The 16,101-nt window shown below is 53.0% G+C and overlaps 1 protein-coding gene across 1 annotated transcript in view; it reads left to right on the forward strand.

Annotated features, from left to right (window-relative positions):
* Window positions 1–16,101, forward strand: part of SIM2 (SIM bHLH transcription factor 2) — a 48,881-nt gene that overhangs the window by 19,864 nt on the left and 12,916 nt on the right. Inside the window, exons 5-7 of the mRNA XM_057697518.1 lie at window positions 2,722–2,807; window positions 5,123–5,322; window positions 9,866–9,972. Of these exons, the coding sequence (XP_057553501.1) occupies window positions 2,722–2,807; window positions 5,123–5,322; window positions 9,866–9,972 (393 nt within the window). The remainder of the gene's footprint in view (window positions 1–2,721; window positions 2,808–5,122; window positions 5,323–9,865; window positions 9,973–16,101) is intronic.

Raw genomic sequence — 16,101 nt, forward strand, 5'->3', positions numbered from 1 at the left:
AGTTAAGGAGCCTTGGTCTACACCGATGAGGCAGGTGCCTCTCGCTTGTCTGGCTCCATCTGGTGACAAGACTCTTCCCTGGACAGTCCCAACATTTAACACGTCCTGATGCGGTCCCCACTGTGGCAAGCACCCTGTTAGAACAGATGTGGCATGGCTGTGCCGTGCAGGATGTGGAACACGTCTTCACACAAATGACTCCTTCGTTTACAATTGCCACGCGTGCTAGGAAGACACAGAAGAATGTATTCCAGGGGCCCTGACCTTGTCACTCCCTCTGATGGTGCAGTGAGACCAACCAGTATGCTGACCAATCTGTCTCTTGTCTGCTTTGGACTATGCTATCCCAACTTGACCGAAATTCCCCAGTGAGACAAAAATGCCAAAGAACAGGTGTCAAAAGTGATGAGAAGCGGGTAGCCAGCCACGGGGAAAAAAATGGGTTCCATTCTTACTGCTTCCTTCTGGGGTGGGTCATTCTAGGCTAGGAGGAGAGCACACAGAATAGCTTACTCAGTTTTAAAACCTCTTGCAGATCCAGCTCTGTGGCCCCCGTGTTCTAGCCCCAAAAATCGTCACCATGAGACCATAAAGGAGACTGGCATGTTGGTTTCCGAGATAAGTTGGGGGCTTAATTGTAGCTGTGGCCTCTGGTGCTTAAGTCCTTGGAAATGGCCTGGCTGCATAAATGAACAGGAATATGACTCTGAAGAAGTAATTTCCAACAAAATGAGGGCCAGGAGAGCACATTGCTCCTAATGCTTTCTCTGTGGGGTTGTTTAAAGTTGGACAAAGATAGCTGGAATCTTTAGAGAATTCCTCAGAACATTGTGTTGTGTGTTTTTTTGTGTGTTTTTTTTAATTGAAGGATAGTTGATTCACAATGCTGTGTTGATTTCAGGTGTACAGCGAAGTGATTCAGCTTTATATATATTGTTTGTCAGATTCTTTTCCACTGTAGGCTTTTACAAGATGTTGAATGTGTTGTTACTGTTTTTAAAAAAATTACAACGTGTTGACTGCACAGGAGTGGGCTTCCTGCCATTACTTCTGGTTTCATTTTACCCTTCCATGTCATAGCCTTTAAAAAAGTGTTTAGAAAATGACAGCAAGTGAGCACTGGGACTATCGCGGGACCCGCCCAATTTCCCGCAGGGTTCACGTCTCAGGTGGGCCAACAATACAGGAGGAGAAGGTCTGGGAGAGGTGGGGTCGCCCACTGACTCATTTCCATAGCCAGCCGAGTGTTCAGGCTTTGAGGTTCACAAGCGCTTGTTTTTCTCCCCAGTTTCTCACCTGCAGAGTTGGTTTTTTGTGTCTGAACTGGCCCCATTGTTTTATGGTAATTGTGTGAGAAATGGGCTCTCCCCAAAACTAGATAGTTAATTACTGGGTGATGGTTTTTGTTTTGGGGGTTTTTTTTTAATTTTTTTAAATTTTTTTAAGCTCTTTATTGGAGTATAATTGCTTTACACTGTCGTGCCAGTTTCTGCTGTACAACAGAGTGAATCAGCTGTATGTATACATATATCCCCTCCCTCCCACGACTCCTTCCCACCCTTCCTACCCCACCCCTCTCTGAGTCAGGGTGATGGTTTTTAGACCCAACGGTGCTTATCTGGAAATGGGGCAGACAGACCACTATGTTAAAGGGAAGCCTTCTGCCCCCAGACCCCAGCCTGTGCAGAGGAATTATGGGTAAATATGGCAGCCCCTCCAACTAGGGGGGGAGGGGGCCTCTGAGGTGATGCCCTTACCTCCACCGGGCAGTGCCCTCAGGGAGAGGCAGAAGGCCTCGCTTCCATTCCTAATGGTAACCTTTCTTTAAAAATTAATTTATTAACCACCACCAAATGGCTGTTTATTTAGAGTGGAATGACCTCGCTCTCACTCGGGGTGAGGACAGTCTGCCATCCGTGCCCAGAGAGCTGGTGTCTGCTCACTAAAGCAGAGGGTGTTTCCTTAGGGGACTTGGCATTTGCAGTAGTGAGGCTGGAGATTCGTGTGTGAGGCCTGCGAGGGGAATGAAGGAAAGGCTTTGGGCCAGAGAAACAGAGGGTATGGCTGGGCGGGGCGGGGGGGAGGGGTCCCTCCAGGGCTGTAACTGAGGGCGAAAGCTTTGATCTGGCCCAGTGGGTCTGCTGGGTCCGTGCCCCACCCCACGATGCAGGGCGGTGTCGGTGCCCATGGCCATGGGCACACTGGCGGGAGGCGCCCTGGGGCTGGCTCCTTCTTCCAGGGAAAGGCCTGAACTTCCGACTCCTCCTTAGCCAGGTGGGGGAAGTCAGATGCTTCTGGGCCTCCTGGTGGGCTCGGCACCCACCCAGGGCTGGCCAAGGCGATTCTCCCCGGTGCTAGGCCTCTCTGTGGCCACCACAAGGGGACCGTGGCAGGTTGAGCTGGGCTGGGTCCCTGCGCATAGATCCTCACCTTGGCCCCAGGCTGGTGTTAAGCAAGTTCTTGCTATGGCCGTGTTTCAGGCTACCCTTATCTGGAGACTATGCCAGGACCTTTTCTGGAAGCTACGCCAGGACCGGGCCAGTCTCCCTGACCCACTGCGTCCGGGCCACCGGCAGATGCTCTCTGGGTGGGGGTCTGGGCAGACTGGGCTGAAGTCTCTGGCTGCCTGACCCGGTCCCGAGGGTCTATTGAAAGTGTTGGGATAAAGTCAGGGGAAGATCATGGGACCGTTTGCCAATCTCACCTCACACCTGCTTTCAGAGTATGAGATCGAGAGGTCGTTTTTTCTTCGAATGAAGTGCGTCTTGGCGAAAAGAAATGCTGGCCTGACGTGCAGCGGATACAAGGTACCAGGCGCCGAGGGCTCGCGGGCGGGAAGTGGGCAGCTGTGGGTCTTCGCTGTGCTTTGTATTTTGCTTCACATTCAGGAACGTCTGCAGACAGGAATGCACCACTGCCTAAGGTAGAACTTTCTAGGGACGCTGCTCATGGCAAGTGTGAGAGCCAGAGTCTTACAGGGATATTCCAGGCAGGTTGGAGTTCGTGGTCTGAGACCAGGAGTAAGTGGGGCTAAGGGCAGCATTTGACCTTGGCACCTTCAGGTTGTACTTTGCACACAGGGCAGTCTCACTGGAGCAGCCACACCTGGACTTCCTCCTGCCTCAGATGAAAGGGGCATAAGACCATCACTCTGGAGCTAGAGGCAGACAGGAGCCTTTTCGCGGGAGAATTTGTATAAAAGGAGGGAGGGGTGGGGTGAACAGAGAGGGAACAGTTCTGTGCCTTTGTCCTTTGTCCTCTCTTTCTAGAATGCCCCTCCCCCCTTCTCCCCATCCCAGGGTCCACCTTCCCCCAGCCTCTCCTCAGCCCCCTCCTCTGAGCCTCACTCCCAGCTCTTCCCGTTGACCATTACCTCACTCTGTTTCATAGTTTGGGGGATGCTTTTCTTATTTCCTGTTCCAGATCCTAAACCTCAGAGGCGGGAGCCTCCAGTACCACCTGGCACCCAGTAGATATTCTTATGGAGACTTGGGTCCTGAGATGTTTCTGACAATTATTCACCATCCAACAGTCTGATATTTTTTTAAATAAATTTATTTATTTATGTATTTATTGGCTACGTTGGGTCTTCGTTGCTGCACGTGGGCTTTCTCTAGTTACAGCAAGCAGGGCCTGCTCTTCATTGCAGTGCACGGGCTTCTCATTGCAGTGGCTTCTCTTGCTGCAGAGCATGGACTCTAGGCAAGTGGGCTTCAGTCAACTGTCTGATCTTAAGTAAAACCCATCACCTACCTTGTCCTCAGTTTCTTCATCAGTAAAATGGGAGAATAGACTCCAAGGATTTTAGGATTTGTTCCAGCTCAGGACTTCCCTGGTGGCGCAGTGGTTAAGAATCCACCTGCCAATGCAGGGGACACGGGTTGGATCCCTGGTCCGGGAAGATCCCACATGCCACGGAGCAACTAAGCCCATGCGCCACAACTGCTGAGCTTGCAGTCTACAGCCCGCGTGCCACAACTACTGAAGCCCGAGCACCTAGAGCCCGTGCTCCACAACAAGAGAAGCCACGGCAATGAGGAGCCCACGCACCACAATGAAGAGTAACCCCTGCTCGTCGCAACCAGAGACAGCCCAGCAATGAAGACCCAACACAGCCAATAAATAAATAAATTAATAATAATAAAAAAAAGATTTGTTCCAGCTCTAAAGACTGTGAGTGTATTCAGGAATCCTGGAGGAAAGTCTTTGAAAAGAGGATTTAAGATTTTAGCTGTTCATCACTGCTGTTAGGATGATCGTGATGCTTTCAAAGATTTTACTGACTGTTACGTGTGTAAACCCTTCCAGTGTTGAGGCTTAAGGTCATGCAGATGTTTCTGTTTGACATTTGGGACACAATATGTTTTCTCCTCTATGGTTCTTGGCTGTAACAATTAGAAGTGTTTCTATATAGCTGCTCTGGATTTTTGCTTATTACAAGTGGATAAAATCTTGAATTATAAAGTAAATAAAATAAAATAAGAATACATTCAAAATGAGGGCTTTTTTTAAGGGAATTCCCTGGCAGTCCAGTGGTTAGGACTCCACTGCCCACTGCAGGGGGCATGGGTTTGATCCCTGGTCAGGAAACAAAGATCCCACATGCCCCTCGGCGTGGCCGAAAAACAAAATGAGGGCTTCTTTGCACTGAAGGTACTCTTCATTTACTGGACTGATATAGCTACTCAAATCATATAAATGTCAAGTTAACGACTGCCAAATTCAGTCTCATTGGGAGATGAGAAGCGTTACAGTTACTGGCTAGCTCCCCAAAATGTCTTTACTGTGCCAGCTAATCGCAGCTTGGCTCTGAGTTAATTATGCATAAATCCATTCTATATCAGAGAGTCTCTACTTGTGGAGTTACTTGAGTGTAGTCAGTTGCATAAGACAACCCTTATAATTTATTAGGCTATTGTTTCCTAAGGAGGAAGCAGAGTTCATCCGAGCAGAGTGAATCAGGCGTCTGTCAGCATGTTGGCCACCCGGCTCCGTAGCGGCTGGGCTGGGGGGGGGGGTGTTCCAACCCGTTCCAGAAAACTAGCAGGCCCAGAGCCGGGAGCAGCGGGAAGCAGTCTGACCTCTGGGTCGCCGCCCGCTGACCCTGCCTCTGCTTTCCCAGGTCATCCACTGCAGCGGCTACTTGAAGATCAGGCAGTATATGCTGGACATGTCCCTGTATGACTCGTGCTACCAGATCGTGGGTCTGGTGGCCGTGGGCCAGTCGCTGCCACCCAGCGCCATCACTGAGATCAAGCTTCACAGCAACATGTTCATGTTCAGGGCCAGCCTCGACCTGAAGCTGATATTCCTGGATTCCAGGTGAGTTTGGCACCTGCTGCTGCGGAGTTCCAAAAGATTCCGATGCTGGCCCCTGGCAGCTACGCTACTAAACCAGAACGTAGCAAGCAATAAGCCGTACTGAGAACATGAATTAGAAAGAGATTTAGTGAAAGAATGAGTGTTGACCTTAATACTCCTGGGGTAGCCGGCTTCTCCAGCTTATAGGTACTTGTTTTCTTTATTTATATTTTCATGATCTCACTGGAGTTTGAACTAGAAATATGCGTTGGGGGCAGACGTCAGCCTTTTGAAGGCCCACGATGTCAGGATTCTGCCTCGTATCTCCGTCAGGTTGGTAGGACTTTAAAACCAACAGAAAGTTTCCACTCTGAGTGGTGGGTGTTGTGTGAGGCCTTTCAACTCCAGCTGGCGGGAAGCCGAGCTCTGCCAGTCACCGCGGGGCTGAGGCAGCGAGCAGAGAGGTGGCCTTCGCTGGGGGATGCTGTGCGTGTCGGGGTCTGGGCTGGGAGGGCACCTCCAGCTGACAGGGAGGGCAAAGCTGCAGTGTCCCCAGAACTGTCTCCCGCTTGGCAATGCCCAGCAATTTGAGACTCTCCTCTCAGAGAGAGGAGGGAGGGTGGACCAGGCAGAGGCTGTGACCTGTTGTTTCGCGCAGCCCGGGGGAAAGCCCGTGGGCAGAGGGGATGGGGGGTGAGGGGCTGTGTGTCCCCTGGGCAGGCTGCAGGCCTGGGGGGCCCTCCTGGGCTTGCATTTTCTTCACCTACTCGGCTGCCCACGGGGCTGTTAGGCAAGATGAAACTGCATAGTACGTGGAGAGCATCTGTAAAAGTGAAAAGCCTGATATACCTGCAAGCTGGGTCGTTGTTAGATTCCTCAGCTGTACAGAAGAAACAAGTGTTCAGAGACCCCTCCCCTGACTTTTGGTGTGTGTAGCTGAGCCTTCTGGGAGAAAAATTTCATATATATATGTACATATATATAAAGTCAGAAAAGTTTTATATTTTATATATATATATGTATGTATGTATATATATATATTACATTTTTTCTTGTGTCCTGAAGCTAGATTTCTTTTCATTTTTTAAAAATTGTGTTAACATATACATAAAATATACATAATGTAAAGTCGATCATTTTACCCATTTATGGAATAAAAATAAACTTACCTTGGGAATTCCCTGACAGTCCAGTGGTTTGGGACTTGGTGCTTTTAGTGCCAGGGCCCGGGTTTGATTCCTGGTCAGAGAACTAAGATCCCACAAGCCACTTGACCAAAAAATGAAAAAAAATAAAATAAAATAATAAAGTAAATAAAATAAATAAACTTACCTGGTTAAGGGTGAGAGGGGAAGACAGTAAACAGTCTAGTTCTTCGTGAGTGCATCTCAGAACCAGAGAAATAAGGAGGGTTGGCCTTACAGAGTCATCATCACGCTCCCAGAAACTGCAAGCAAAGAGGAAACATAACTCCTTGGGGGAAGGATGCCGGCCGCTCTTGAGAGGGCCAGACGCTGGACAAGGGCTGCTTTCCTGCAGTAAAGACAAGGCACCTGCAGGGCAGGAGCCGGGTGGGTGGGGAGCCGCTCCAGAGCCAGGCGTGGGGTAGACGTCACAGCACGCGGGGACAGCGCAGCTCTTGCCGGACTCAGGAGCCACGTCTGAAAGTGGACTGCAAGAAAATCCGCTGTCCATGTTCGTTATTTTAGAAGCTTGGGAGGATACGACGGGTTTCTCCCTTGTTTTGTCTCCCAGTTTTTCTTTGACCATCCTGGGAAAAGCCTCTGAGGCTTGGTGAATTCTCTAGAAGAGGAAAGAGGGGTATCTCCCCAGAGGAGAGATTTCAGGTCTTCTCGAGTTGTTCGATTCACACAGTTTTGAAACAAGAGGGACAAAAGGGACAGATCTGGGGGCTTTACAGAAGAGGGCATGCAAGGTGAGCTCAGAGGCCAGCTTGCTCCTGAAGGGAGCCTCAGATGTGTAGGTTTTCCTCTATTTCAGGGTGTAAGGGCCATACCCCTGAGGTGAGCAGAAAAGCAAGGTGCCCATCTTGAGGACGACTTCCGGCCTCTACAGAAGCCCGTGAAGTTCTCCTTGCTAAGTACCAGGAAGCTTCTAGCAAAGCCTTGAGGTCTTTTCTGAACCCTAGTCATCTAGGAGGTCCTGAAGAGGATTAGAAGCGTGCTGGAGAATTTTTCACTCTCTGGTCTTCAGCCAGTTGCAGCTCGATGGTCTTTGAAAGGCCACTGGGCCAGGGGACAGAGGAGCTGGCCCAGCACCAGGGGGTTAGCAGAATGGCCTGATGGGGTGATGTCACCTCCTACATCCAAACCCCAGAAGCCATGGTGAGGGGTTGGCTTGAAGCCCAGCAGCTCCAAAGTCACAGGGGCCAGGGTGGGGGGCCCAGCAGGAGGGCCCAGCTGCCCCGCACCCCAACCCAGCAGAATCCCAGACAAAACTGAACTCGGCATAACCTGAAATTTGGTTCATAGGGGTTTTGTGGTATTTCACTTTGAAACTGTAGCTGGTGCTTTTGCTAAGGGTGGGTGAACCCGGCCATGTTTGGGGTTTGGCAAATCCCTCTGACAGGTCTTCAGACACTAGAGGGTTGGAAAAAACCAAGAGGGCGGGCTGCCAAACCCTTCCCTTCCCCTTTAATTTTTAAAGCCAGTGTGTACTTTGATGAGAAACTTAATACATGTGTTTCTGATTCATTTACACGTTTGGGCCGTTGTTCTGAAACTTTACGTCCAAAGGGTCTGGGAAGCCTCTTTCATCCCCACACCGTAGAGATGCCTGGTTTTCTTTTGGGGGGAAGCCAGACGTCTCAATTTTCCTGCCACACAGAGTTAGACTCCAGTGGGGCCCGAAGTTCTAGGTGGCCCTTGGACAGGTCCCCCGAGCCCTGAGGGGCTCTGGCCGCACAAATTCCCCGTCTACCCACCTCGAGCCCCAGCTCCTTCCTGCCCCGGAGGAACACCATGGAAATGCGTACACCAAACAGTGAGCGATTCCAGGGAAATATGAGGCTCACAGAGATTTACAACCCAAAGCCCGTGCAGAGCTCCACAGAAAGGCGGGCGGGTTAGGGAATGAAAGTGAGGTCAAGTTTCCCCACTTAATTTACAGCTAGCATTTCAGATCAGGGCCAGCGGGGCCCCCAGGCCCTGCCACCCTCTGTCCCCACGGACTTCTCACCATGGCCTCACCTCCTTTGGAACCCCCTCTTGTCCCTGCTTTCATCTGTTCTTGAATATCTGTCACCAAGATGTCTGGGCCACCTCCTCCAAGGGCATGGCTCCCAGTGCAGTTGCCCGAGGCCTGGGAGTTGATACCACGGCCACAGGCAATTTTCACCTACAGGTGGAGTGAGCCAAGTGCTAGCGATGGTGCCATCTTGGATACTGAGAGCAGCTCTTCTTCAAAGAGCTGAAGTGGGAATGAATACGCCTGGGGCTTGATGAGAATAAAAACAGGGCAATGGTGTAAAAGCACAGGGAGAACGTTTCCATTTCCACAGCGAGCTTCGGCTTTACTTTCCAGTGACAATAGTTACTGGTGTTATACTATTTTCTGGGGGCAAACAGTCCTCCACTGATGGCAGTCTTATCTGTCTCCAGTTACTCCCTAAGTTGCATCCGTAGGAATCACCCAATCATAGCATCATCCTGAAACCAACTGTGCCAGGTACCAGTGTCCAAGATGGAATAGAGGGTTACAGGTTCGCACGTACAATAGGCCAGATGTGGAACCAACCCAAGTGTCCCTCATCAGGTGAAAGGATGAACAAATGTAGTACCTACATAAAACAGAATATTATTCAGCCATAAAAAGGAACGGCATTCTGATAGAAGCAACAACATGAATGAACCTTGAAAACATGTTAAATGAAAGAAGCCAGACTCAAAAGGTCAAATATTGTATCCTTCCACTTAGATGAAATATCTAGAGTAGACAAATTCCTAGAGATAGGAAGGAGAAGAGAGGTTGCTAGGGACTTGGGGAGGAGGAAGTGGGGAGTTATTGTTTAATGGGTACAGAGTTTCTGTTTTGTGATGAAAACATTCTGGAAATGGAAGTGGCGATGGTCACACAACACTGTGAATTGTACACTTTAAAATGGTTAAAATGGTCAATTTTATGTCTTGCATATTTTACCAGAATAATTTTTTAAATGTTCACACAGGACTTTCTCCCCCCAAAAACCCCAGCAAGTGGGCCCTTTCTTACCTTGCAGCTTCTCCCAATATCAGTGTCAAGTTCACTCTTAAGCGTTCTCTGATAAGTTTCACCTTGAGAAGTGATACCATTTTAAGGCATTACAAACCTTCCAGCCATTGGCTTCAGAAGGACTTTCCTGCTGATGCAGAGTGCTGCGTCCTGCGCTGGGCTGGAGCTCACAGACTTTCTTATAAATAAGATCATTCTCAGTTTCCAAAATCCACACTCTCCCCACCCACCCCCAAGCTTTTTAGCACTTGATTAGTTGGCAAAACCAATGTTAGTTTAAATGAAAGGCAATCTGCAGGGCAGTGTAACTCACAGAGATGCTGTCCTCCCCCAGGGTGACTGAGCTGACCGGGTACGAGCCGCAGGACCTGATCGAGAAGACCCTGTACCATCACGTGCACGGCTGCGACGTCTTCCACCTCCGCTACGCGCACCACCTCTGTGAGTACCGCGCTCACCCCAGCCGGGAGCCCTGGCAGCCAGGGAGGGGGCCAAGGACAGAGTGGGGACAGCGTCCCTTGTTTGGTGCAATAATTATCCATCATGTACACACGAATCTTAAACCTCAAGCCTATCTCCAGGCAGCCCTGGCTTTCGGCACAGCCACTTGTCAGTTCTCAAACATCCGCTGAAACCCTGGCAGGTGTGGGATGGTGTGGAAGTTCCTGGATTCTAGATTATGCATTTGGAACCTACATTTCTCTATGACATCTGGACACCAGTTGTGGATAACGGCAACAGCAGTAGAAGAACTGTTACTTACAGGGCCCTTACTGTTGACCGGCACTAGTGTAAGTGGTTAAATATGTTACCAACCCAGTGAGGGAGGTTCCCGTGTTCATGGTCCTCCTTTTACTGCTGAGGATGTCGCGCTTCAGAGAGCTTAAGGCACTTGCCTACGGCCACACAGCAAGGAGGCAGCACAGCTGGGAGCCGAATCCAGCGAATCTGGCCTCCACCCAATGTCCGTCATCTGGATGGGAGGCTCAGGGAGACCACAGGTTTCTAGGATGGGAGAAGTCCACGAGGAAGCAGAAAACCAATAGTGTTCCATTTGCGAACAGAGGCAGTTTGGGGAACATCTTCAGATTGGATTCGAGGGTGGGGACGCTAGTCCCTGAAATTTTTAAAGTAACACTTTTCTCGTAGAATCCAAATCGCGGCAGCAAATGACTGGGGTGGTGTAGAATACCTCATCCTCCCGCTGTCTGGCCCCCCCATGCCCATGGCAGGTCCAGAGGTGCTGGTTAACGGGGTGCAGAGGGCTGGGGGAGCCTGATCTTCTGCAGTGCGGCCCAGGTGGCGCGTCCTCCTTCTTGCTGTGTGTTGACCAGGAGGCATCAGAGGACAAGTTGGTGGTGTTGGTTGGAGGTGGACGGTGGGTCCTGGGGCGGCTCGATCCTCGGCCACGCCATCTGTCTGGCCGTTTGGTGACAGCTGGGACCCAGTTAGCCCGGCAGTTACTACGCCGCCGCTGTTCTCTCCCAAGTCACTAAGGGCAGAGACCCGTGACAACTGGGACGTTGGCTGGGCAGACGCCGTCAGCTTCTTCCTGCTCCTTGTAATTCATGTGAAAAGGCCTCCGTGTACAGAGACATGGAATTGTGAGCAGGCTTTTCTTTCTTTCTTTTTTTTTTTAATGGCCAAATCATGATCTCATATAGACGTCCCTGACCTTCTCGAAGCCCCACTTGGTAGAAAGCAGCTCCTAGTGTTTGGATGGGCTCCGTAGGTCCGCACCACTGACACGGGAGCTAGAAGTTTTCCTTGTGTAAAGGGGTTAGGACCTGTCAATTACAGAATTAGATCTTCGGGAGACCCGAACGGGCAGGCGGTAGAGGGGAGCAGCGGGGAACGTGTCCTCTGGGGTAAGGAGTGCGACTGGGAGATGGAAGAGGCATCTGCTGGGGGGTGTGCACGACAGAACAGCCTAGAAGGAAGGACAGGCCAGGGGGCAGGGGAGCAAATGGGAGGGTTCCCAGCTCCACACCTCCCAGCCACTGTCAGGGTGTCCAAGAGGAACCCCCAGCCCTGTCTCCTGAGGCAGGAGCACTGGGAGCCTCTCTCCAGCACAGGCGTTGAAAGCAAACCCTTGAATGACACAAAGGGAGAGTTGTTTTTCAAAGCAGGGCTGCAACATGGGAGATGAGGCCGGTAAGCGCAGAGAAAGGAAACTTGTGGAATTAAGGTCTTTGTTTTAAATACCATTTTTCACCTCTCACACTGCCCGGCTAACAGAGAGGAGCAGGGTTTTTTCCAGGGGGAATAAATTCAACTGGTGTTTTGGAAACGCAATGAAGGCCACGGTGGCGGCCCGTGGAGGCTCCCGTGTCCCTGACGTGGACCAGGTGCTTTCCCGTACGAACCTGAGGGGGGCTGGGCCAGGTGGGCCAGGTGAGGCTGGGAGGTGGAGAGGCTCGTGGACGGGACCAGAGCCCAGGCCCTTTGGGTGCTCAGGCCTTCCGTGGTTCTGACCACACGGTGGGTCTTCAGCTTGTCCACCTGGAGCCCCCCGTCTTCCCCGGCTCATCCGACTTCCCGAACCCACAAGGGGGTTTATTCGAGAGGTCTCCCGTGATTTACGCGATGAATTTGCCTTACTTCGCTTGGAATTGGGATTTCCAGACATTGCGATTAAAGGAACCCTGAGAGGGAAGGTGCACCTGGGCTTCCAAGGGACATGCAGAAAAGGTGAGGGTTTACACACCAGAGGGAGCACGGCTTTCTTTGCCAAATGAGCTAGAATTGGTAAATCAAAGAAAACAGAAAATAGCACTATGGACAGCGATTGCTACCGCGCTGTGATTCTGCCCTTTACTGTGGCCGAGAAACCACCTCGGGGGCAGGAGGCACGGAGCACACCGCAGCCAGGCCAGGGGACGACGTGTGCGGCGTCCACGCCGGTCTCCCCTCCGCCAGCGTCCCTGCCCCCACCCCCGGCCCCTACCCCCACATCAGCTGGGAGTGGGGGTCTCCTGGAGCTCAGCCTTGGGTCCAGCCTTGGAGCCGCATCCGGACGCCCCCTCAGGGCAGCTGAGACAGTATCCTGAGTGTCACTGACCCTCCAGAGCTGGAACTTTTGGAGGAAGGAAGGGGAGAAGGTGGACTACCAGAGCAGGTGTTTGGAGGCGGGTCTTCAGGGTGTGAAGCTCAGGAGATTTTGAAACCCCTGTGTCGTGTGGTCCCTGCGGCCTCCCTCTCTTCCCAGGCTTCCCGTTCCCGCCTCTCCACCCCCAGGGCTACGTGGCATCTGCTTAATTTCTTTAAACTCCAGGAGCTGAGTCTGAGTTTCAAGGGCAGTAGTGTATTTGGACAGTGGCTGAAGCAGGGGCGGTGAGTGGGACGTGAGCGGCGGGAGGGAGGGAGCCATGGGCGGGGTGTGTCCGGCGGCTGCTGCCACCACGCTGGCCCTCCATCCCCTGGGGACCCTGGGAGGTCAGGTAGGACCCCTGTCTCAGCTGCGGCACCAAGGGGAGAGGGAGTGAGGATATCTGTAGAGCTCCAGGCATCAGCTGAGGCTCCTCTCGGGGTGTCGAGTCTTCTGCTTACCCCTTTCCGTCAGCATAGGCTCGGCAAAAGGACAGCCTCGGTGGCGGTGGCGGCGGCTGGGGAGCCTCAGGGGGAAGGTGGGGCCTCGGGGGAGAAGGGGATCTGGAGGGAAGGTGGGGCCTGGGGGGAGATGGAAGGGAGAAGGGGCCTCAGGGGGAGGTGGGGCCTGGGAGCGAGAGGGGGTCTGGGGGGGAGGTGGGGCTTCTGAAGTTTCTGGGGGCGTCCATGGTGGGGGAGGGGTGTGAGGTGGCCTGGCCTGAGCGAAGGTCCGCCGTTCATAGCGTCTTCTCAGCTTCCTCCCCCGCCTGGCATTTTCCACCCAGCCCTCCCTCCACAAGCTGCCCCCTGCTTCTCCTGGCACGCATGGGTCTCCTCTCTCTGGGGGCCTGTTGCCCTCGCTGCCCAGGGTCCCTGTTGGGTGGCCGGAGTGCCCTCAGCACCCAGACACCTGCCCCCTGAGGGCTGAGGCGAGCCCGCCACACTGTCCAGTTCTGTCTCCAGCGCCGGCTCGGGGCCCGGGCTGCTGCCTCGTCCGGGGAGGCACGTCCAGCTCCTTCCAGCCCCACCCGGGGCCTGGCTCTGGTTTCTGGACAACAACTTCCCTCATTCTGCACAGATCCTTTTCGGACTCTTAGGCAGCGCTCGGCTGGGGCTTAAGCGGCACACATGCGTTTTCTCACCGTCCCGGAGGCTGAAAGTCAAGGTCAGGGGGTCGGCAGGGCGGGCTTCTGTTCTCTCCTTGGCGTGGAGATGCCTGGCCATCTTCCCCGTGTCCTCACGTGCTCTCCCTTCCGTGTGGCCATCTCCTCTCCTCCTAAGGACAGTCAGACTGGGTCCGGGCCCAGCCACGGGACTTCGTCTTACCCGATCACCTCTTTTAAGGCCCCGTCTCCAGACACCGGCACGTTCTGCGGGGCTGGGGCTGGGACGTCGTGAAAGGGGCGCCCCTTGGTTACCCCCGCCTCCCCGCGCGCCTGGTGGGCAGGGCCGCGTTCCCGCAGCCTCGCTGCGCCGCCCGGCTGGAGGGGGACAGGCGAGGACACTGGGAAGGTGGGACGCGTCCCTTCACAGGGCGACGTTTCAGCCCTGTCGCCGGCTGCTCTGGGGGCTTGGGCCCGGCCGAGCCTCCCGCCCTGCAGGCTCTCCACGGGGCCCCACGGTGGCCCCCGGCGACGGGGCCCGACGTCCTTCACTCCGACCACGGCCGGAGCTGGCCCGGGGCTGCCCCGGGGCCTGGGCGCCCACGCGGCCGTGGCCGCTCCCCGTCCGTCCATCCGCCGCAGCTGAACGCGGCCACGGTGACCCACCCGCGGGCCTCAGGCCTCCAAGGCCCCGGGGAGGCTCCTCGTCCCGTGAGACGTGCAGACCGTCTGCGCAGTGGATGAGGTAACTCGGCTCAGGAAGAAAACTAACGGCTGCCGGCACCCCGGGCCGAAGGGAGCTCCCCGCCTGGGTTTCCCAGGCCTGCTGTTCCCACGCGGGCGTCCAGGAGCCAGGCGCAGGCGCAGGCGCTGCTAGAGGCCTCGCTGGAGGCAGCAGCGGTGGCTCCGGAGGCCCGCGGTCAGCCATATGGCTTCCACACGTTCTCCAAAATATTATCTTAACCGGGAGCAGGCGTCCACAGGGTCCGAAGACAGCGCAGCCCCTAAAGACGGAATCAATGCCTTCCAGAAAGTCAGCCTCGTGAGGAGAAGCAGGGCTGGCCAGTACAGTCTGGGGGGGCACAGGCTTCCAGAGGCCAGCAGGACGGGGGCTGGGACGGCCCCGGGACCTCGGCCTCTGGTCAGCGTGGTCCCGGGAATGCCCAGCTGAGCTCTTCAAGTGAGACTGTGCCAGGGCTTCCCCCAGAACCTTCTGTAAGGAGACCCTCTAGGGGATCCTCTAGGGAATGCCTTGGACCCTCCCAGTGCGTTCTCAGCTCACTGCCTCGTGGTGGCTGAGGGGACGCCCTGGCAGCCCTGTCACATGGCCTCGGGAAGGGCCTCCCGGCTGGGGCCTGCCTCCCTGCTCCCTTTGCAAAGCATCTGGGAGACTTTTTTTTTTTTTTTTTTAATACCTGTGGTCTTTTTTTTTTTTCCCTTGGGGGGGTACACCAAGTTCAATCATCTGTTTTTATACACATCCCCATATTCCCTCCCTCCCTCGACTCCCCCCACCCTCCCCGTCCCAGTTTTCTAAAGCATCTTCCATCCTCGAGTTGGACTCCCTTTGTTATACAGCAACTTCCCACTGGCTGTCTGTTTTACAGTTGGGAGTATATATATGTCTATGCTACTCTCTCACTTCGTCTCAGCTTCCCCTTAACCCCCCCAAACCTCGAGTTCTCCAGTCCATTCTCTGCATCTGTGTCCTTGTTCTTGTCTTGTCACTGAGTTCATCAGTACCAATTTTAGATTCCATATATGTGAGTTAGCACACAATATTTGTCTTTCTCTTTCTGACTTACTTCACTCTGTATGACAGAATCTAGGTCTATCCACCTCATTACATATAGCTCCATCTAATCCCTTTTTATAGCTGAGTAATATTCCATTGTATATATATGCCACATCTTCTGTATCCATTCATTTGTTGATGGGCATTTAGGTTGCTTCCATGTCCTGGCTATTGTAAATAGTGCTGCAATAAACATTATGGTACATATTTCTTTTCGGATTATGGTTTTCTCTGGGTATACGCCCAGGAGTGGGATGACTGGATCATATGGTAGTTCTATTTGTAGTTTTTTAAGGAATCTCCAAATTGTTTTCCATAGTGGCTGTACCAACTTACATTCCCACCCACAGTGCAGGAGAGTTGCCTTTTCTCCACACCCTCTCCAACATTTGTTGTTTCCAGATTTTGTGATGATGGCCATTCTGATTGGTGTGAGGTGATACCTCATTGTGGCTTTGACTTGCATTTCTCTGATGATCAGTGATGTTGAGCATCTTTTCATGTGTTTGTTGGCCATCTGTATGTCTTCTTTGCAGAAATGTCTATTTAGGTCTTCCATCCATTTGTGGATTGGGTTATTTGCTT

The sequence above is a fragment of the Hippopotamus amphibius genome, chromosome 10 (genome assembly GCF_030028045.1).
Source record: "Hippopotamus amphibius kiboko isolate mHipAmp2 chromosome 10, mHipAmp2.hap2, whole genome shotgun sequence".
Lineage (NCBI taxonomy): Eukaryota > Metazoa > Chordata > Mammalia > Artiodactyla > Hippopotamidae > Hippopotamus > Hippopotamus amphibius.